The following is a 21,920-nucleotide window of genomic DNA, read 5'->3' as shown; positions in this document are numbered from 1 at the left end:
TCCTCCTTTTCTTTTTGCGAATACAGACTAACACAGCTGCTGCTCTGAAACCAGCCACCATTAGTAAATCTGCTAGATTTGTGAAAAATAAACAAATCTGAAGACAACAGGGGGCAAGAACACCAAAAGAAGTTAGTCTAACAAAATATATTACCTCACCCACCTTGTGTCTAGTGTATTTTAAGTAGGTAGTTTGACTAAAATGTGCAACTTCATATTTCAATACACGTGACTTGAGTTGAATGCAGCCCTTTTCAGAAACTTTGTGCATTTCCTCCCTTCAGCCCCCAAAAGCAGCCTGAAAGTAGACTAACATCATAACACAAAATAGTCTTAGGAGCCATTGAACAGTTTTGTAATTATATTGGAAAAGTTTTGCCTACAATAACTGGAACAATACAGAGTCTTTCAAGAATTAGATTAAGATTATGCACACAGAAAGATGAGAACTTTGATACAAATACTGGACTCTCAATTGGTCATCCACTCTTCTGGTTAATATTGAATTCCTTATACAGGGTCATATACCTTTCACCTTCACTCCCCAGTACTGAGTCTGTGGTACTTCCTCTAACTTAATGCATCAAGTTGGAGGTCAAACTTCACATCAGTAGGCAGAGACTACTTTAGGGATTTAGAATAGCAAGCTCAGCTGTTCTGCTTGCCTCACTCACAAATAAGGACTATGGGGTTAAAATTCTAGCTCTCCTTAATTAGGCATGTCAGTGCCGTCCCACTGTTCACTAGTGCCCGACAAGTTGCCTGTGCTTATAACAGCAGGAAGCTTCACTTGTAATCCACTAGTGGGTCACAAAAGAATGAAGCGGGCAGGCAAAAGGATCTGTAAAAATCTCAAATCCAGCAGGCTGAGGGAGCTGGTGCATCTGCCGGAGTTTAAGTGGGCATGTGAAGATGGACCACATCCTTGTCAGAGTGAGGTAATCAGTACAGCACTGTGCAGCTGCATTAGAGCAAGTCCTGATTTGATGAATAGCAGTACAAGTCCAAAACAGTCACAGGTTATGTTCTACAGTCTGATTAGAACAGAAACTTTCACTGATCTTAACATGAACTATAAATAAATACTTGGGTATACTTCATTAACAGGGCATAGAATCTAAAAGACCACCACTCAATCTTAATCTAAGCCAGTGCATTTGCACACAATTAAAATACAAGAATTACAAGGCCTGAAATAAAGACAAGCTGCCAGGGGTAGCTGACTTCATTGGTCAACTTCAGCTGAGCTTGCACCCTGAACTTTACATAAATTGCAAAGTCAGTGTGTGGTTTTCTAATATTATTGATTTTATTCATTAACTTGCTTTAAAAAAAAACACAACTATGGTTGAATATTAAAACAAAAACAATAGCAAGGAGCGAGTGAGCTGCTTGTAGGTCTTCACTCACCCACTAATGCATACAAAACAAGCATCACAATGGGTATTCACTGGCCATTTTAAGATGTCTGACACTGAACACCACCTCTAGGATGATGCTCATCGTCTTCATAGGCTTCTCCATTGTAGTGCTGTCTTCTTTCTTGAGAAGGGTCAAAGTCCACCAGCTCTACCTGATCCATTTCTTCAGTTTCTTCCACTTCCTTCCTTGCAGGTAGAAGTTTTTCCAATAGACAGAGCTTATCAGAAGAGAGGAAGCCACACTCTGGGAAGTTTACCTGAAAAAAATCAGTAAGGATGGCCATTCATGAACAGTCTTTAACAGTTTTTTCTCCACCACACAGTATTACTGCTTTGAGAGGCGTGTGCTACCTTGCTCCTACAAGCATGAGCTTGTAGCAGAATCCTAGGGCTCTTTCGGTAGCTCTAGGCTCCCAAGTTTCCCAAGGGATAAAACAAAAAAACAAGCTAGCAAGTAGAATGCATTTTTACTTTTGTCAAACCTCTCATACAATCTGGCTGCCTTCCATTATCAGGTTTTCCAGATCTCTCTATGCACTATGTTTTGCCTACAAGATGACCGTTCCAATAAAGTAGTTTCCAAAGAAAAGTGTCCACATCTAAGATCCTGTCCAAGCTATTTGAGGCAGTTATTTTTAAAATGTCAGTATTTCAGCTTATTCTAAGCAGCATAACCCTGTATATTGGATCAGTTTACACAGCCTTTGGCAGAACTGAAGGCAGAAACAAGCAAAGATTGAGTGCCTGTCTTCTTGTCCCCATTAGAAATAGAAGTCAACTTTAACCTGACAGGTTTCCACCATGTTCAGGCTGAGCCATGTTTAACTATACACAGCTGCCTGAACTCTCACCTTGAACTCCATGATCAGGCGCCCTTTTTCATACGGTCTGCGATAAATTGGCATACCCTCGTTCAGCACACATTTGATATCTCCATGCTTGACGATCTGACCTAAAGCAAAAACCCAGACACAGAAGACAAGCTGTTATAGTTGCTACATTTATGTGATCTCCCCTCAACTCCCTTTCACACCATGTTTTCTGGGCTAACATTCATGAAACTATACTGATCCAGACCCCCCTTCATAAAGGCTGCTACAAACCTGGTTGCCTGTAAATGGTAATGCCAACTCTCCTCTACCCAGAAGTGGTCTTAAAAGGCTATATAATGTGATTGGAGACACAAGGTGGGTGAAGTAACCTTCTATTGGACCAACTTCTGTTGGTGAGAGACAAGCTTTCAAGCCACACAGATCTCTTCTTCAGGTCAGGGAAAGGTACTCTGAGTGTCACAGCTAAATAGAAGATCAAACAGATAGCACATATTCTAAGGGATCATTCAAGGTGAAGTGGCCTGTTAACACCCCTGTAGTCATAGGGGTAAAAAGAGTTAGTGAGTTACAGATTGTTGTAATAAGCTACAAATATAGTGTCTAACCAATCTGATTTTCAGTGTCTAGCAGAGTTATGAATTTAAGCTCCCAAGCTCATCTTTTGAGGGTGTTGTGCAGGTGTCCTTTGTGGATGACTAATGGTCAGATAAAGTGATCGCTTTGTGAGAAGTGTTCACCCACAGATGACAGGGTGTTTGTGTCTATCCTTTTACTGTGAGAGTTCATTTGAATGTAGTGATTGTTTGGTTTCATCTACACAGGTGTCCTCGGGGCAGTCGGTGCACTGAATGAGGTACTCCACATGTGATAGGCATGTGTAGGACCCCTCTATCTCGAAAGGGGTGCTGTGGGGGCTGTTATACATCTATTCTGGTTGTGTCTGGTGTTGCTTTAAGTTGGTGTCTTGGTCTGTCGGGTGCTTGCTTCTGATGAGATTCTGTGACTTCCATGACCTCTGTGACACTTAGCCTTAGTCATGGGTGTTTTTAGTAAAAGTCATGGCTCATGACCTGTACGATATATCCCTGACTGAATCTTGGTGCTGGGGGGCAGAAGAGCGGAGAGGCAGGGCCAGAGCACTGCAGTGCTCTGGGACAGCGGCATGCAGCCCGGGACCACCACTGGTGCTGTGGTGATGGTAGGAGACCACCTCAGTGGTCCTGGGGTCAGGGACACTGGCTGCTGCAAAAGTCCCAGGAAATTACAGAATCCATGACAGACTCGCAGCCTTACCTACGACTACATGGGTAGTAACAGGCCACATCATCTTCCTTTAGGACATATTTAACTTACTTTTAGCGTAACCACTTATGTTAAAACTATCTGTTCAATTTTGTATTTAGCTGTGACACTGAGTACGTTTCCCAGACCTGAAGAGTTCTGTGGAGCTCAAAAGCTTGTCTTACCAAGAGAAGTTGATCCAATATAGTAATAGCTCACGCACCTTGTCTCTAATATCCTGGGGCCGACACAGCTACACCACCACTGCATACATATGCAATTGTGTGTTCATGCATCCTGAAAGAAGCCCTCTTATGCAGTGTGTTCTGACTGAACAGACACTATTCCATGAATTCTGAGCTCAAGAACTCCAGTTTTCACAGGAGTTGGGGCCTTCTTAAATTCCCCCCACATATCTAGTCAAGTTAAGTTACAAACAGCCGTGCATGAGAGAGAGTCTTATCTGTTGCTGAGTGGAGTGCAGTTAGTTATGAAAGTTACACCCTGATGTACAAGTTGCATCTTTCATTAGTTTGAGTTATTAATCCAATAACTCATCCACCAGGACATACTAGTTAAAACTTAATCTTTTCAAGGAGAGTGTTTTTACAGTATAAAAGACTGACTGAGAGATTTACACTTTCTGGCCCAAGTTAATACTTTAAACCAATACTATTACTTGAAATGCTCTTTTAGTCCCTTTACTATGCAACTGGAGAACTCAAGGATAATGTTGCTAGCCGCACAAGTTTAACAGCAATACTTTTAAACACACTTACCAGGATGAGAAGTAATAATTATAGTTCTGTTATCCAGCGTTGCAATAGGTTTCTGAAAGCCACACAGTGCCTCAACCAGCTGTATGTCCATGGACATGAACAAGTCTTCACCTCGCCTACAGAACAGTTTACATTTGAATAAATACATCGCATGCAAGAGAGCTCTGAAGATTTTGGAAAAAATCTTTAACACTAGAACTGCCTAGTAGGTCTTTGCAGAAATTGGATTTTATTCTAGAAATTAGTCCACCCTTCCCTCCCCACACAGATTAATTATAGGAAGATTATAAAGAAGCTGTATACCCCCAAGAGACTAACCTGGCTTTGGCCAGGACAAAAGACCCAATTAGCCTTACTCCCACATGAGTGACTAGATTGCATACACTCCTATTGTCTGCCCTATGCCAAATTTGGGGAAAGACAAGTATGCTACAACTGGCTAAACTGTTAAAGAGCCATGGAGGATTTCAACATGCTTACAGCAGTTGAAATATAAAGATGGTTCTCTTTAAACTAACGGACCGCCACTGCTGCTCATTTTGTTCTACTTGCACCGATGGCTGGTGCTCGGGGGAAAAACCGCTACCTTACAGAAGCGGCTTTTTTAGCTGTTTTGTCTGTAGATCCCACTTGGCGTGCACGCACCTCAGGCATGTGAGATGAGAATCTTTTGGCTAGCAGCGTCTGCTGGAGCCACACCTACACACCCTTTGTGCTTGAGCTCCCCCACCCAAGGGCGTAACAGGCACAGCAGCCCCAGCCACCTCAGCTCTCTGGCTAATCCAGAATCTCAAACCAGAGATGGACTCTGAAGGAGCTGCGATGCAGGGTGGACATAAAATCCATATGGAGAATTCCTGAATCAGTTATTGTAAGATCAGTAAGTTCCAAGTCTGTCAGGGTGGATTCCGCTCAATCCCCAAATAGATAGAAAGCCACTGGCCCCCTCCACCCTCAGTTCCTTCGCGCTGGAAACTCCGACAGTGGGGAAGGAGGGCAGATTGTGGAATGGACATGAGCAACATCTCAAAGAACATCAGTTACAGAAAAAGGTATCTGTCGTCTTCTTCCAGTGATTGCTCACGTTCATTCAACTTAGGGGACTCCAAACAGTACCCATGGAGGTGGGTAAGGAGTTCAAGGACATGTAGATTGCAACACAGCTGTGCCAAACCCCGTGTCGTCCCTGGCCTGCTGCGTGATGACATGGGGGCCACGAAAGCGTGTACCGAGGACCACGCCGCGGCTTTACGGCGTCCTGGATCGGAACATGTGCCGGAGGCCAGCGAGGATGCCTGCGCTCTAGTCGAGTGGGCTCCGACAATTGGCGGCAGTGGGGCCCCCGCCAGCTTGTAACAAGCTTTTATGCACGAGATAATCTAGTTAAGATGAAGAGCCTCCCGGTGTCCACTCAGAGGATTTCTATCAGCTGTAGAGATGAAAAGCTAAGTCGACCTACAGAAAGGTTTTGTTCGATCTAGGTAGAAAGCCAGGGCCCTTATGTTCAAAGCGCAGAGGCGCCTCTCTTCACTAGTCTCATAGGGCTTAGGGCAGAAGACCAGAAAGAAGATGTCCGGGCACATGTGGAAAGTGGACTCCTTCTTGGGAAGGAAAGCCGGATGGGGCTGGAGCTGGACCCTGTTCTTATAGAAGGCCGCTGGAAGGCAGTTGCGAGGTCAGGGCTTGCAGCTTGGAGACTTGCCTCGCCAATGTCACTGCCACCAGAAAAGCTACCTTCCACGATAGGTGAGACAGGAAGCAGGAGGCCAAAGGCTAGGCCTGTGAGCCTGGACAGAACCAAGTTGAGATCCCATTGTGGGACTGGACTTGAGGAAAAAGGTCTCGATACCTCTCAGGAACCTGGCTGTCATGTCATGGGAAAACACAGTCTGCCCCGGACGGGTGGATGAAAGGCAGAGATCGACTGCACTGAAGAATGCGAAGGGGAGATGCCCCATTTGGCCACCCAGTGGAAAAGTCTTGTCAACTTTGCCAGAAAGGTCTGTCTAGTCCAGGGTTTTTTACTCCCCAGGAGGACCTGCTGGACCTCCTCTGAACAGGTCCATTCTTCAGGGGGTCATCAATGCAATATCCATGCCATGAGATGGAGAGACGTAAGGTTGGGGTGCAAGAGGCGACCGCGGTCCTGTGACAATAGGTCTGGTCAGTCCAGCAGGGGCCACAGGGGACTGCTGCCAAGCTCAACAGCACGCTAAACCAATGCTGGGGCATCCACGCTGGGGTGATCATGATAACTTTGGCCCTGTCTCTCTTGACTTCTGCCAGGACCCTACTGACAAGTGGGATTGGGGGAACACGTACATCAGGCTTCCCACCCAGGACAGAAGAAAGGCATTGGAGAGGGAGCCCTTGCCCAGACTCCATCTGAAGCAGAAGTGGTAGCACTTCCTGTTTTGCTGGTGACGAACAGATCCATTTGGGGATATTCCCACCTCTGGAAGACCAAGCAGGCTACTTCATGGTGGAGCACCCACTCATGGTGAGAGGAGAAGTCCCAGCTTAGGTGATCCACTAATGTGTTCTTGATCCCCAGGAGGTGACATGCTTCTAGACTGATACTGTGGTTGATGCACAAGTCCCAAAGACTGAGTGCCTCTTGGCATAGGGCAGAGGATCAAGCTCCTCCCTGTCTGTTGATAGACAATCGAGGCTGTGTTGTCCATCAAGACTCAGACAGGTGAGGAAGGAAGACTGTGCATGCCCTGCAGACTGCCCTGAACTCTTTGATGTTTATGTGTAACGTCACCTCTACTGGGAGCCACGTACCCTGGGTCTGGAGATTGTTGAGGTGCGCCCTGCAACCAAGATCTGAGGCATCCAAGAACTTGACTGAGTGGGGAGTGCTGTCAAAGGGGACTCCTTCCAGGACATTCCTGGGGTGAGGTGAGGTGAGTATTGTTGCGGGAACGGTGACCACCTTTTCCAGGTGGCCTGGACTGGGAGTAGACAGTCAGCCATTGCTGCAGGGGTCACATCCAGAGCCTGGCATAGCACGTGCAACATATGTACATGCCACCATGTGACCTAGGAGGTACAGGCAAACCTGGACATGGAAACTTCCATGATGAGGTCTGCTAATGCCCTGAATCTCTCCAGCGACAGGAACGTCCCGGCACAGGTTGAGTTGAGCACCACTCCGATTAACTCTATCCTCTATACCCGAACGAACGTGGATTGTGTCGTTCACCAACAGGCCGAGCCGACAGCACATGGCCAGCAGCACTGCGACGTCCCTTGGACCTGGGGTTGCCCTTGATGAGCAGTCATCAAGGTACAGGTAGATCTGGATTCCCCAATGTCTGAGGTAAGCCGCCACCACTGATGTGCACTTGGTAAATACCCGTGATGCTGTCGCTAGGCCAAAACAGAACGACTGCGAACGGATAGTGGTCAGGACCTACTGTGAACCGGAAGCGTCTGTGTCCCTCAAAGATGGCGATATGGAAGTACGCATCATTCAGATCGAGGGCAGAGAACCAGTCTCCCAGATCCAGGGAGGGGATGATGGAGGGCAGGAAGACCATGTGGAACTTCAGTTTCGCTAAATAGCAGTTCAAGCCCCGCAGGTCTAGTATGGGCTGCAGACCACCCTTGGCCTTGAGGATTAAAAGGTATCAGAATTAACCCCTTGTTTCTGTACTCCACAGGAACTACCTCCACCGCATCCAACTGCAGTAGTCCCTCTACCTCCTGCACGAGAAGAGTCCCTGAAGAGGGACAGGGTGCGAAGGGGCAGAAAGTAACTGAAGGGTGTAACCCTGCACTACCATATTGAGGACCCATTGGTCTGATGTTATAGACGCCCAGACAGGGAAGGAAGAAAGGCAGTTGGTAAACAGGGGAGGAAGGATCTGGGGAACAGCCTGGCAGGTTGCCCTTGGGTATACCCTCAAAATGGGCGCTTGCCAGTCTGCTTACTGCAGGTTGAGCCCACCTAGGATGTAGACAGGGGTTGGTAGCCAGGCTGCCTCTTTATGGATATTTTATGAGGAGGATCCTGGCTCGGGTGGCTCCCCTGGCTCTGAGGCTGCTGCGGCTTAAACCGCTTGCAGGAAGGGCCGGGGACATACAGGCCCAGTGTTTTCATGGTCCTGTGGGAATCTCTCAGGCCAGAGTTTATTGTGGGTCTGTTCTGCGAACAGGGTGTGCCTGTGGAAAAGGTGGTCTTGCACTGACTGCTGAGCCTCTGAGGAAAGACCAGAGGAGAAGCCATGAAGCCCTGAACAATGAGATGACTGATGCCATGGTATGGGTGGCAGTGTCCGCCATGTCCAACGCTGCCTGGAGTGTTGCTCTGGCCCCAGTTGAGCCCTCATATTAGAATCATAGCAGTCTAGGAGGGCCTGATGGTTGGCCATCCGCAACTGTAGACTGGAGGCAGAATAAACTTGACGCCCAAACAAATCTAGTCTCCTTGAGTCTTTATTCTTAGGGGTAATCGCCGGTTGACCCTGCCTCTACCACTAGGGAATTGGAGCAGGGTGGGTATAAAAAGGTACTTGTACTTGGATGGCACAAAGTTCTTGCGCTCTGCCCTCTTGGAGATCTGAGATAAGGAGGAGGAGGTTTGCCAGAGGGCATTTGTAATTTTCACAACCCCCTCATGTAGGGGCAAAGCTACAGAGCAGAGATCAAAGGAGTCTGCAGGCTCCTCTAACTCCTCAGCCTGGAGACCCACGTTCGCGGTGACCCTCTAACAGCTGCTGATGCGCCTTAGCATCATCCTGGGGGAATTGGTGGAGGGAGCCCTTGCTATAGCCTTATCTAATGACTAGAGGAGAAAACCAGGACCAAGGGGTCCTCCGCAACCAGAAGTGGTCCGGGGGCTTGCTCACCCACTTCCTCCTGTGCCTGCAGTCGAGGCCTCTTGAACTGGAGGGGGGGGCAGCAGCACAGAAGAGGGAGGTAGCCAGTCTCTCTGGATACTGAGCGGGTGGCCTGGGAGGGTTGAGTGAACCCCCATGGGTACCACTGTACCGGCTGCAGTGCTGTTGACTTAGTCTGCACCATAGGTATCTGAGCTTGTCCTGCAGCTATGGAACCTTACTCTGAACCCGAGCTAGAGCCCAAGTGATCACTCTCCTGTGACCAAGATGGGGGTGAGTGGTGGCTCTGTCCCGATCAGTACTGGTCGCTCCTCCCAGAGTTGGATCTGGCAGATTTCAACAAGCGCCTGGATCGGAGCCTAGGCGACTGGTGGATCTGCGACAGCTCCGGGGCCGGTAATCTATGCCTCACACTTGACAAGCAGTACTGGGATGGGGAGCAGGATTGGGTAACCAGAGTGAGCTAGGCATTGTGAAGATGCAGCTGCATGTGGTGATGCTGCCCTGGGGGACTGGCGATGGTCCGTTGGTCCCCTGACTTGTTCCCGAAGCATTAACAGTCCCGCGAAGACTCCGGGCGCAGACTCTGAAACTCCTGCCAGGGGAGCGCAAGCCTCCAAAGGTCTGTGCCTGGTCACCAGTCAGCCATGCCTTGAGCCTCTCTGCCCTTGTCTGAGGTCCAGAAACCAGAAGCTTTGTGGCCCCAATCACTGTCAGAAGCATATCAGCTGCAAAAGGGCGACTGTTGGAAGGACGTCCTGTGTGACAGGGAGTGTTGCCATAAAGGTGTAGGCTGTGGTGGTCCAAATGCAGGTTTACCCAGTGACAGTACCCTGCAGGGACTGGAGTGGGTAGCACCAGGAGGGACAATCTCTTGCGCCGCTTGCAGGGCCTCCAGTATGGACGGTACCTGGAGCTCACGAGGACCTGTTGCTATCTGGGGTAGCTGGCGGGGAGCAGGCTGGGCTACACTGCTTGACCTGAACTGGGGTCCAAGATCCTGAGGGGGTGAAGAGGTGCCCGAGACCAGGCTTGGTACACCTCAGACTTTTCCTTTCCCTTCCAGGAAGCTGGAGGCCTTCCTTGCCCCATATTCCTAGGCTTCTTGGCTGGAGCCACAGAAGGGGATCGGTGGGGTGCTATGCACCGAGGTCACTGTGCTCAGCGCTGAACTGGAGTGCTGCTCTGGCATCACGGTAAGGGCAAACTCTAAGAAGTGCTTTCAAGCGAATGTCATGCTCCTTCATTCTGGGCTTGAAGGACTTACAGATTCTGCACTTAATATGACCGTCACCCAATCATCGTAAACCACTGTGGATTGCTAATGGGCATGGGCCTTTTATAGCCGTCACAGGGCTTAAAGTCTCTAATGAATACGGAAACTAACACTAGAGGGAAACCACCCCCCATATAAATGAGGTAAATGTGTTCGAACGAACGAGAAGCAACAGCGCTAGCTGTAGCGGAACCAGTTCCATGCACGGTCACTTGCGGCAAGAAGGAACTGAGGGCGGATGGGGCTGGTGGGGCTCTATATGCTGCAGCATGTGTGCGCCACTCCAGGGGGCACCAGAGCTAGACCCCTAGGGATACTGCGGAGGGAAAAAACTGGCGGCACCGGTGTGAGGATGCACAACTAAGTTGAGTGGGCTTGAGCAATCACTTGAAGAAAGGAGGGCTCTGGAAACTTCTACGTGTTCAGCCTCTTCCTCATTTGAGGACAGCAAGGAGTCTGACAGTTTGATTTAAGTGAAAAATCTGACAGCATGCTGGTGAGGAACTTCAGGGATCTCAGCATCACCATACCCCTTCGGAAAACAGCATGAGAGAGTCTGCCAACAGTGCTTGAATACAATTAACTCCTCTGTTAGGCAGGACAGCCAAGAAAAAGGCTGGTTTGAATGCAAGATGGAGGAGAGAGCAGTTCAATGAAAGTTCAAAGGAGGTTCCATAAGAACTACATACAGGTCCCAGCAAGAGACACAAATGAGTGGATGGGCCAGAACCAGTCACCATAAAAGCTTGTACTGGGGATGGCATGCTGAAATTGCAGCAAAACAAATTCTGATAGAATCAGTAATGAAGCCAGATGACCATGTCCTTCAATTCAAGCTAAAAAAATCTCAGGAATAGGGGCTTCTAAAGCATCAGTGCTGTGAAGTCCAGACAAACTTTTCTCCTTTGATCTGTAGAGGGCTTCCTGCTCTATGCAAGTATTTATTGGATCACTGTAAAGCAGTCCCTGTCTGTAGGGAGCCAATTTCCAAGCAGTCAGATGGGCCTAGATGGAGAATGTCCCCTAGTTTCCCAGAATAAGTCTGGCAGACTGGGGAGAGAAGTTGGTGGCTGTGTGGATGGATGCAGTCGGCCCACGGGTTGCTGTTTGGTCCAGCAAAAAGCTAGGATAATTACTCTGCTGGCAAGTCTGATAGATCTTCCTTCTGAGCCATGGCAATGGAGGAAAAAAAAGGAAAGGTAGAGAAGACCTTGAGACCAAGGAATGAGGAAGGCATCCTTATCACCAGCCCTGGAGCAGAACTTGTGGGCACTGTTGTACCTGTTTACAACAAACAGGTCTAGATCAGTGTTTCTCAACTTTGAGACCAAGGACTGGCTTGCCACCTTCCTAACCTTACTCTGTCACAAGGAGTTATCTGCTAGGCTTGAGAACAAGTCTCCAGTAACCATTAATGGCTGGCTGAGTCGTGTCTGGTGAAGAAATCTGTTCCACTGTTTGTTCCTGGTAGGTGACATGCCATGGAGCTAAGATGTGTGACTGTCGAACCACCCTCACAGAACGATTGCTTCCTGACAAGTTAGCACCCCCACCTGTGGATATACATTGTAGAGGTGCCGTCTGTCAGATCTGTACAGTAGTTCCTTCCAGTAGCAGTACAAAAGCTCTGCAGGGTAGTCCACTTGTATGGAATTACAGCACACTGAAACGGATTGAGGGTTTTTTCCCAAAATTACATGTATTGAACTTGCAGGTGGTTTAGATGGGCCTCTCCAACCTGCCATGGATGCATCTGTAATCAGTGTTCCAGTCTGAGGTAAGGTACAGATTACAGAATGGTACCCCTTGCACACCATCAAGGTCATCATCCAGTTTAGGGAAACTGGTACTCCTACTTGGACCATGAAGTGAGTGTCCATACTCTGTTTGATGGGTTTGTAAACAGACCTCAACCAGCCTTGGGGAGAGTGGAGGGGAGGTCTGTCAAAAGTCATCATGTAAGTGCACTGTATGTTTGTGTAGTCATCTCAGGTCCAGCACAAGATGCATCCCTTGTTCTTTTGGGGATATAAGTACCAGGAATAGAAATCTTTCCCTCTGAACTCCTGAGCACTTATGTTGTAAGGATTCCACATCAACAATCCCTCAGTTTGTCATGCAAGGTGGGTCCCTTAAGAAGATCAGGGAACTAGGGAGGTGAGTGGCCAGGAGTGGAACTGGAGATTAAAGGAGATGTATGTTATCCACTGGTCTGTAGCAATCCCAGACCATGGGTGAGAAAAATGGGAAATGCAGGAACCAAAAATGGGGTAGACATAGGATGCTCTAGTTGGACTGATACATAGCTCTGAACCCAACTGAGAAACCAGCTGCTGGGAAGGGAGGGGGCTATCTGAGGGAAAAGTGAGACTTTGAATAATCAGCACCATCTGGTGCCAACGGGAGAAAGTTCTGTCTGAACTAGCCTGGATACATGACATGTTTTCTCCTGACAGCAGGCCCTGTGCTCCTTTAGGGTACATAAGTCATCCTTGCAGGAGCTAATAGCTTGTCATTCAATGAAAACATTGTTGATAGTTGTTTGGACTTCTCTAGAATCCCTGTGGATTGTAAACAGGATGCCCATATTGTGGTGATGGCTGTAGTCATGGAATGGGCTGTTTTAATCTGAGAGATACATGGCTAAAGCCAGGCCCAAAAAAACCCAGAAAACAACTGTTTGCCTCTCCGGCAACTCCATAAAAAAAAAGGTTTTGTTCAGATCAAACCAAATTCAAAAGTTACAGGTTTTTTGGTGAGGTCAGAGGTCTTATGGGTAAACAGAACATGCTATTTGACCCCAAATCATTTGTTTCCGGGCACTTTTAGAGGATTTGATTGACAAAAAGGCTAGAAGAGGTAATGGTTGTGGTGCCCACCTTATAATTTAGCCCAGTGGTTGGGGCCCTGGAGTAGGGATTTAAACCCAGGTCTTTCCCCTACCCATTCAAAGAATCTCAGGGTTGGAAGGGACTCATGAGGTCATCTAGTCCAACCCCCTGCTCAAAGCAGGAGCTATCCCCAACTAAATCATCCCAGCCAGGGCTTTGTCAAGTCTGACCTTAAAAACCTCTAAGGAAGGAGACTTCACCACACCACCTCCCTAGGTAACGCATTCCAGTGCTTCACCACCCTCCTAGTGAAAAAGTTTTTCCTAATATCCAACCTAAACCTCCCCCACTGCAACTTGAGACCATTACTCCTTGTTTTGTCTTCTAGTACCATTGAGAACAGTCTAGGTTCATCCTCTTTGGAACCCCCTTTCAGGCAGTTGAAAGCAGCTACCAAATACTCCCTCATTCTTCTCTTCTGCAGACTAAACAATCCCAGTTCCCTTCAAGGTGAGTGACCCAACCACCAAGCTATAGGGCATTCTATGGGGCTCTCACCATCTCCTATTGAATCTATTCTACCTTATAGAAAATGGAACAGTAACAGGACGAGAGAAAGTGACTATAGCCTGGTGGTTAGGGCACTCACCTGGGATAGTGAGGCCCAACTTCAAGTCCCTGCTCCAGAGAGAGGATTCAAACCAAGCTGAGTGCCCTGACCATTGGGACAAAGGGAATCAATATCTACGTGACTCTAACCTCAGAGTTTTGGTGAAGCTACCTGGCAAATCTGATGCAAATTTGCCAATACTGTCAAGTTGACTGGAACTACATATTTGCAGCAAATAAACTCTTCATCTAAAAAGTTTCACCCAGCTCTACCCAGAGGTGCTTGGAACAGGGTTCAGCTACTAATAGTTTCCTAAATGATGGATCTCAGATTTCTGTGGGAGCTTGTCAAGGATGACACTTCTCTGCCAGGTTGAACAGTCATTTATGGCTTGACTAGTGGCCATCTGCAGTTGAAGCGATACTGAGTAGGTCTTTTTGATTAAAAGATCTCTTGGAGGGGTGTTATTAGGGATGGCTTTAGGCGGTCCTAGCCTGGGATTTCTCTTGTGCTGCAGATACCACCAGCAAGCCAGAAGCTGGATGCAGACAAAATATTCAAGTTGCTCGAGGGACTTGGTCTCTTGTCTGTTTCAGCACTGAAGGTATAGCAGCAGGAGTCTGCCACAGGTTTAGCAGGGTCTAGATCACCTTCATTTGACACTGCCAATGTGCCTGGAAGGTATAACATCCTCCATTCTAATTATGTGCTTCTTCTTGCACTACAGATAATTGTGTCCAGAGTGTCTGCAATCCTTCCCAGCAACTCCTGGAAGGGTTTGAAGTGGTCAGATGGCATTGGAGCAAGTAACTCTGTAAAACTAACATGTAATTCAGTGAAAAGGAAGATGGATTCTTAGGAGTAGTCAGCTGAGAGGGATTGAAAGGATTCTCCTTTCTATCCTTCCTCCTGAGCCTTGGCCTCCACTTTTTCTTGCAGTACCTTGAGAGATCTACTTGGTGATCAAACACAGCACCTAGCGGGAAAGGGATCATTTGCAAGAGGAGCAAAAGCAGCTCCAACAATGTCCAGATGGGCCCCCAGAATGTCCAATGAGGCAAGGGTGGGAAGCTGAAGGGATTAAATTGAGGAGACCCTGATGTCCAAGGTGATGTCTGCTAAGGGATGTCAACATGCTCTGGGGGATTTAGGAGCCTGAGTTAACCCCTGAAGTTGGCTGGCATGATTGAGGGTGAGCTGTAAATTGCCCTACATCATGAAAACCTGGATGGAGGGGGATGTCTGGTGAAAGGTCTGATTCTGCAGAGAGTGTGTAGGAGAATATGAACAGCAAATCTGTTCTAGGGGTTAGTGCTGACCTCAGTGGTAGGACAGGTGAATACTGGTACCAAAAAAGATTAATTTTTGGTGGCATTCTTACTGGGGTTGGTGCCAGGGGTGAAATGTCAATAGTAAGAAGTCTGCCAGTAGCATAAGAACCCTGGAAACAGTACCAGACCAAACATGAGGGAGTCTGACCCACTGAGAATTCTGCAAGTGCCAGAGTGGACTTTGCAACACCCTGTGGAACTGAGTAAGGTAAAGAACCCTGGACAGGCTAGGAAGCTGATCATCAGGCTCTGTGCTCAGTTTAAAATAATACAGCACTGAGTTGCCCTTACAGCACTGCTCAACTCTGCCCTGCCTGGATGCATTGGAGGCAGTAGAAAAGCCCTGAACTAATATAGTGTTAGTATTTACAAAACTGATTTAAAGAGATATTACAGGGTACCAGACAGACACCACTGAGTTTTATCTCCCTGCCACTGGTAAGAGCAACCAAAAGGCGGTTGGGGCTGCTCTGCCTAATATGCCCTCAGGAGGGGGGCAGAGAGACAGGCAGTACATCAGCATTGTCTGAGGTAGTGCCTGTCAGAAGATTCTAATCTTGGAAGTTTGATGAGCATGGGCACCATAAGCAGGATCCACATGGAGAAAGACAGACGTGAAGTTTAGTTTCATCTTTCTTGAAACCAGGCTTGGTTGTCTAACAGCTATGGCTGAGCAAAGTAGCAGCTTGAAAATACAGGTAATGGAGTAGATTTGATAACATCTTGCAATAAACACTGCAGATATTCACAGCAAGTCAGCATGAAGGCACGTGCTGAACATTCAGGAAAACTCATGATTCTGACCTCGATTTTTGTAATAGCCTACTCCGAACTACCCACTCTTTGGTTTGTCTAGAAGCCATTTGGAGAGATCTTACATCTGCAAAGCAACAAGTGCAATGCCAGCTATAAGACTAATTGAACAGGTATCTCTGCAAATATTCAGAGACTCGGTAGTGGTGCTGAAACTTTTCCTGTCATGTGCCCCACCCCCTGTAATAGAATCTGTCTGTGTCCCCCTTTACTGCACAGTTGGCTCAGCAGCAGCCAGGGCCACACTGCATGCTCCCCCACCCCAAAGTGTTCCTCCACACTTTGGGGACCACTGCTCTAAAAGAATAAGCCAAGCGTTCATCCAACTCTATAAACCAGCTTAGAGCAATTGAAATCTAGCTGGATAGCACTGGTTGAGTTTAGATGTATGAAGTTTCTGGACAACACAGAAACATCTCAAGCTTGTGAGTGTAGGTCTTTCAGCTAGATCTTTACCTTGTAAATGTAGAATGGTCTTTTTGATCCAAGACAATAATGATGTCTCCTGGCTCTAGTCCTGGTTCTTGGTCCCCTTCCCCATGGAATGTTATCTTCTGACCATCCTTCATTCCTATTGCAAAGGCACATGTAATTAGAATTGAAATAGCTACAGTACAAAAATAGTATCACTTTAGCAGGCTGTAACTTGTGCTACAAAACAGCTGGAATTGGTAGGTTCTGATATTGCATCTACTTCCCCGTCCCCCTCAAAGCACTACACATGACTAACCAGCTACATTTCCAGAGCCCTGCATGAAGGCAATCTAGGCTATGGCAGCATATTGAACTGCTGGGCTCTCTCAGCTAGTTGTCAAGCAGCCCAATTCTAGTCAGGATTGCCACCTATAAAGGTCATTCCTTGATGAAAGCAGAAGAATAGCTGAGATGACTACTTACCACCATCACAGTCCCAAGTGGTTTGCTTAAAGCCTCCTTGTATTTCCACCTACTGGCTGTTTTGTACATAGCTGCTGCAGAGCTACTGGGTTAAGCATGATTTTGAAGCTGCAAGTATGTAAATAGGAAATCCTCTTCATAAGACCTCCAGTTCTCTCACATCAAAGAGCTACTACTACACAACCAGGCAGGTCTTTCCTTTTGGGGCTAACACCCGGCTTCTCTGATTTAGTTATCTAAGTCTCCTCATTTCAAGACTGGTGGAATAGTCTCTTGATCACAGAGCACCCACGCGGGAGGGGGTGAAAATATATATATAGTAGAAAGAAAAGGAGTACTTGTGGCACCTTAGAGACTAACCAATTTATTTGGTGCCACAAGTACTCCTTTTCTTTTTGCGAATACAGACCAACACGGCTGCTACTCTGAAACCTATATATAGTAGGTGCTCAGCACTCACCAGCTGCCAGATCACCTCCCTCCCACCCACCATGCTTCAGCTTTTGACAAGGAGCACTGGAGGAAGGAGGAGGAGCGAGCAGAACAGGGTGGGAATAGGTGGGGGAATAGGAGTGGTGGGGGCAGGGCCTGAGCACCTCCACCAAACCCCCAGGGAAACCATGCTTTTGGTATCTGCTTGTCCAGCTGCTAGGTCAATGGGAAGGAGCAGGATGTAAGTAAACAAGTAGTCTTTGAAGTGTCTACAAAACAATGCATGGAGATGTATATGCCTGAAAAAAGCTCTGTGTAAACGTGAAAGCCTGTCTCACCCTCTCAGAAGTTGGTCCATTAAGATATTACCTCACCTACCTTGTCTCAGTGCATGGACCATCAGTCTAGAAACAATAGTCAAGCACAGAAAAGAATTGTAATCAAGTGCAAGGAAGTGGAATCCTACAGTAATTTAACCTTGTGTTTTAGGACTTCATACTAGTTTACTAACACCCAGCTGAGTTGACAGCAAACAGCCAAATTGTAAAGCTATGGCAACAGTGTAGAGATTAAGGATAGTATTGTCAAAAGGCATGCAACTCCCTTAGGCACTAAGGAAAAGCACCCTGCACCCTGGAGGCCTGCATACTTCAACCATGTTAATCAGGACATATTTAGGTCTGAATCATTCAAGATGAAGATACTAGATCCTGGAAGTGTTGCATGTACCTTACTGCCAACTTCTGCTCTCCTCCTCCCCACCCGTAACTGTGGCTTCAATATTCTCCCTCCTTTAAAATTCTAGGCATATTACAGAGACTTCAAGTGTAGATGTAGAATGAAATTACTAGGAGGGTCAGGCACTTCAGCCAGTTAGGGTGTGCTGCATGCTTGTCAAGCTGTTAACATCTGACTGCCCAAATTCTTCCACAGCCAGTACTGATCAGCTTTTGACAAGGCCTATTCAGCAATAGAAGCTTCTTGCATCTGCTGCACAATATGGCCTTTCCCCATCCCCTACCTCTGAAGAGAGTTGTTTGTTGTGAACTCTGCTGGTTGGCTTGAACAATATCTGGCAAAGTTAATGTAGGTCAGTAGCACCTGGAGCAAGACTGTTAGGATGGCTTAATAGATTGAGTTCTAAGCATTACAGACTTAGAATTGTTTTTACACCACAACTTTAGCAGATCTGTTCTTACCGAGATACAGCAGAATGACCAGGATTTGTGCAAAACCTCAAGACTAGTGGAAACATTATACTCCTGGGGGAATTCTGCACCACCCCCACAAATTTATTTGCTTCCCCACAGAAGTGACAGGGAAGCAAACAGAAGCTGCAAAAATGAACACATGCCAGTGGGGCTTCTGGTGTCTGGAGCAGCCAGTAGAGAGGTAAGGCATGGGGGGCATAGGGCTGGGGATGCTCATGGCGCACTTTGGGGAGGCATACAGGGTCATGTGCCACTGTCCTCCCCCCCCATTTCTGCATGCACACAGAGCTGCCCAGGTGAAAAAGAGGGTTCCACAAAGGCTAGCTGACTCTGCAGCTGGACACTGCCTCTGGGTCCTAGCGCCAGTCAAGCCCCCCTTCTCTGTGCTGGGAGCCATCCTGTTTCTGTACAATGGTGAATGCCTGCAGCAGGGCACAGGTGGGAGAAAAAGGTAACGAGGGGAGGGGAAACGGAAGAAGCAGCCTTACATGCAGTATCCCCCTGGCAGCAGCAGCCCCCTTCCCCACTTTCACCTGGACCCCCTTGCAGAGCCCCATTGCCTGTGTAGCGCCAACAAGCCTATGTGAATCCAGATCCCCCACTGAGTCGCCAGCACTAAAACTGCTCCATGCTAAACCCTCCAAATATTGATCCTGCTGGGCTGAGCCTGCCTGCCTAGACCCAGCACAGAGAGGCAGGGCCCCAGGGTGTTCCTGGGGCAGGCCCAGCTCTTGCACTGTGTCAGGGTCAAGTGCAGCCTCACTGCTGAGTCCCTGTCTGGGAGGGGGAAGGAAAAGAGAGAAAATGGGGACTGCAGGACGATCTCCCACCTCCATGCAGCCAGGCGGCTGTGTTCCCCACTGCCATGCTGGAGCCTCCGTATTTATTTATTTATTGAGGATTTTAAAATATTGTCCACAGAATTCCTGAAGGGGTAATACTAAAGCAATTTAACTCATCACCAAGCGTTCCACTTGCTTGATTTTAACCAGTGTCAGTAATTAGTCAGCATTCTGGCATATTAGTCTGCTTGTCAGTTTCTCTTCACCATGAATCAATCCAGTTTGCATATCCAGTAATCAATATGCAACTAACATGGCACTAGGTGTAGTCAAGTTAATGCTTACTAAAGAAGTGAGCAGTAATTTCCACCATTAGCCATCAAGCTGTGTGTATCTGAAGCCAAGTCTACCCTTTAGAGCTCTGCGCAGGTCTTATTTAACAGTAAGCTATATACGCTACTATTGCTACACATTTTAACATGGATGTAACACTGCCACTGGGTAAAAGCTCTTTTTCAATTACTGAAATTTGTATCATGCAAATCCAAGGTTAATACAAATCTATTTAGAGCAGGGGTTCCCAGACTTTTGTACTGGTAACCCCTTTCACATACCAAGCCTCTGAGTACAACCCCTCCCCATACATTAAAAACACTTGATATAGTTAACACCATTAAAATGCTGGAGGCAAAGCGGGGGGGCTGACAGCTCGCAAACCCCCATGTAATAACCTTGTGACCCCCTGCAGGGCCCCAACCCCCAGTTTGAGTACCCGTGATCAAGATATTACAAAAATCAGCCAAGTTCTCCTTGAAGGCATTACCTTTATCAATATGAACTTCTAGAATCTTCTTCTCTCGAACAATCTTCCTTCCAATGCAGCTTTTACACCTGTCCTTAGGACTGATACGCTCCCCATGTCCCTGGCATTCCATGCACACAGACTGGATTTGCTGAACCATTCCTGGTCCTATCTGGTGAATTCGTATTTGCATGCCTGTACCTCTGCAATTGGGACAGCATTCTACTGCACCTTTCTTACCACCTCGGCCTGATGACAAGACAGCAAAGTCTAATTAGAATTGATTGTGTTTTCTCTCTAAAAAGGAACTTAAAACTAGAAGTACGTTTACAATTTACCTAGAAATAGAGTTAAGTTCATCTAAATCCAGGGTTTCTTTTAACCTGAATGAACTTTTAATTCCAATATGCAGTTATCTGAAAAACATTTAGATTATAAAAATCCAACAGTGAACATTAACATACCTTCACATTTGTCACAGATCACATTCTTCTGCAGAGCCAGTTTTCTTGTTGCACCATTATATAAGTCTTCCAAAGTTACTGACAACTGATGAACAACATTTTTACCTGTAAAGAGTAGAAAGGTTTTACCTGACATGTCATTCGCTTGGAACCAGATACTGTTTCTAATAACCTTAGACACTGTTGCACAGCATTAACAACGCTGTTTAGTTTGTAAAAAGTGTTTTACAGAAGTCAGTGTCCATAATCTTACACCACACTCTGAACAGTTACATATTCTACAGGAAACACTTCCACAGTAAATGGCCACTTTAGGTAGTATCACAGAAACAGTCAAATTACCTCTCCTCTCTCTCTGCATTCTTCCGCCTCCTCCAAAGAACATATCAAAAATATCCATGGGTGACCCGAAACCACTGCCAGTACCACCCTCTTTAATAGCCTGTTCGCCACCTTTGTCGTACAAGTCTCTCTTCTTGGGATCAGAGAGTACTTCATAGGCTTGGGAAATCTGCTTGAACTGGAAGAGACAGGTCAGAACGCGCGTTAACACGGCGACTCGCCAGCAGCCCCCAGCGGCCCGACACGAGCCCTGGACCCCCCCGCCCCCGGAAAGTTACGGGCCGGCCCGGGAAGCGAGTCCCGCGGGCAGGGGCCGCGGCCCCCACCCCCCCGCCGCCGCGCCCCCACGCCCCCCGCCGCCGCCCCCACCCCCCCCGCCGCGGCCACTTGCCTTCTCGCCCTCGTTGGGGTTCTTGTCGGGGTGGTATTTCAGCGCCAGCTTGCGGTAGGCCTTCTTCAGCTCCTCCTGCGACGCGCCGGGCTTCACCCCCAGCACGTCGTAGTACGTGGTCTCCTTCACCATGGCGGGCGGCCTGCGGGAACCGAGCGTGAGCCCCCGGCACGCGGGCCCGGCCGCCGGGGGGCGCGGGGCCGGGGGGAGGGGAGCGGCGGGGGCCGGGGAGCGGCCCGGGAGGTGCGGGGGGAGGGGAGCGGCCCGGGAGGTGCAGGGCGCGGGCCGGGGGGAGGGGAGCGGCGGGGGCGCGGGGGGAGGGGAGCGGCCCGGGAGGTGCGGGGCGCGGGGCCGGGGGGAGGGGAGCGGCGGGGCCCGGGAGGTAGGAGCCGGGATGGGAGCGGCGGGGAGGGGGAGGGGGGTGCGGTGCAGCTGCCACTCACCGGCGGCGGGGGCTGGGCGGGCTCCGGTCTCGGCTGCGCTCGCCGCGCCTGGCTGTTCTAGAAAGTTCTTTCCAAGCCGGTCTCTGCCGCAACGCATCCGGGGAGTTTTGTCGCTGGCGAAGCCTCGCCCCGGA

At 48.2% G+C, this 21,920-nt stretch overlaps 1 protein-coding gene across 1 annotated transcript; it reads right to left on the bottom strand.

The window, feature by feature from the left end:
* Positions 1-343: 343 nt before the first annotated feature.
* DNAJA1 (DnaJ heat shock protein family (Hsp40) member A1) lies at positions 344-21,918 on the bottom strand. Its single transcript, XM_077817951.1, has 9 exons — positions 21,787-21,918; positions 21,344-21,485; positions 20,953-21,130; positions 20,611-20,715; positions 20,168-20,395; positions 16,479-16,593; positions 4,315-4,430; positions 2,273-2,373; positions 344-1,678 (listed from the first exon to the last, which is right to left on the bottom strand). Exons 2-9 carry the CDS (start codon positions 21,473-21,475, stop codon positions 1,460-1,462), a joined length of 1,194 nt encoding a protein of 397 aa, XP_077674077.1. The 5' UTR covers positions 21,476-21,485; positions 21,787-21,918; the 3' UTR covers positions 344-1,459.
* Between the last annotated feature and the right edge of the window lie 2 nt (positions 21,919-21,920).

Source organism: Eretmochelys imbricata, chromosome 5 (assembly GCF_965152235.1).
Source record: "Eretmochelys imbricata isolate rEreImb1 chromosome 5, rEreImb1.hap1, whole genome shotgun sequence".
In the NCBI taxonomy this organism is placed as follows: Eukaryota; Metazoa; Chordata; order Testudines; family Cheloniidae; genus Eretmochelys; species Eretmochelys imbricata.
Note: the sequence above shows the minus strand (reverse complement) of the source record. Positions and strands in the feature narration are given on the sequence as shown.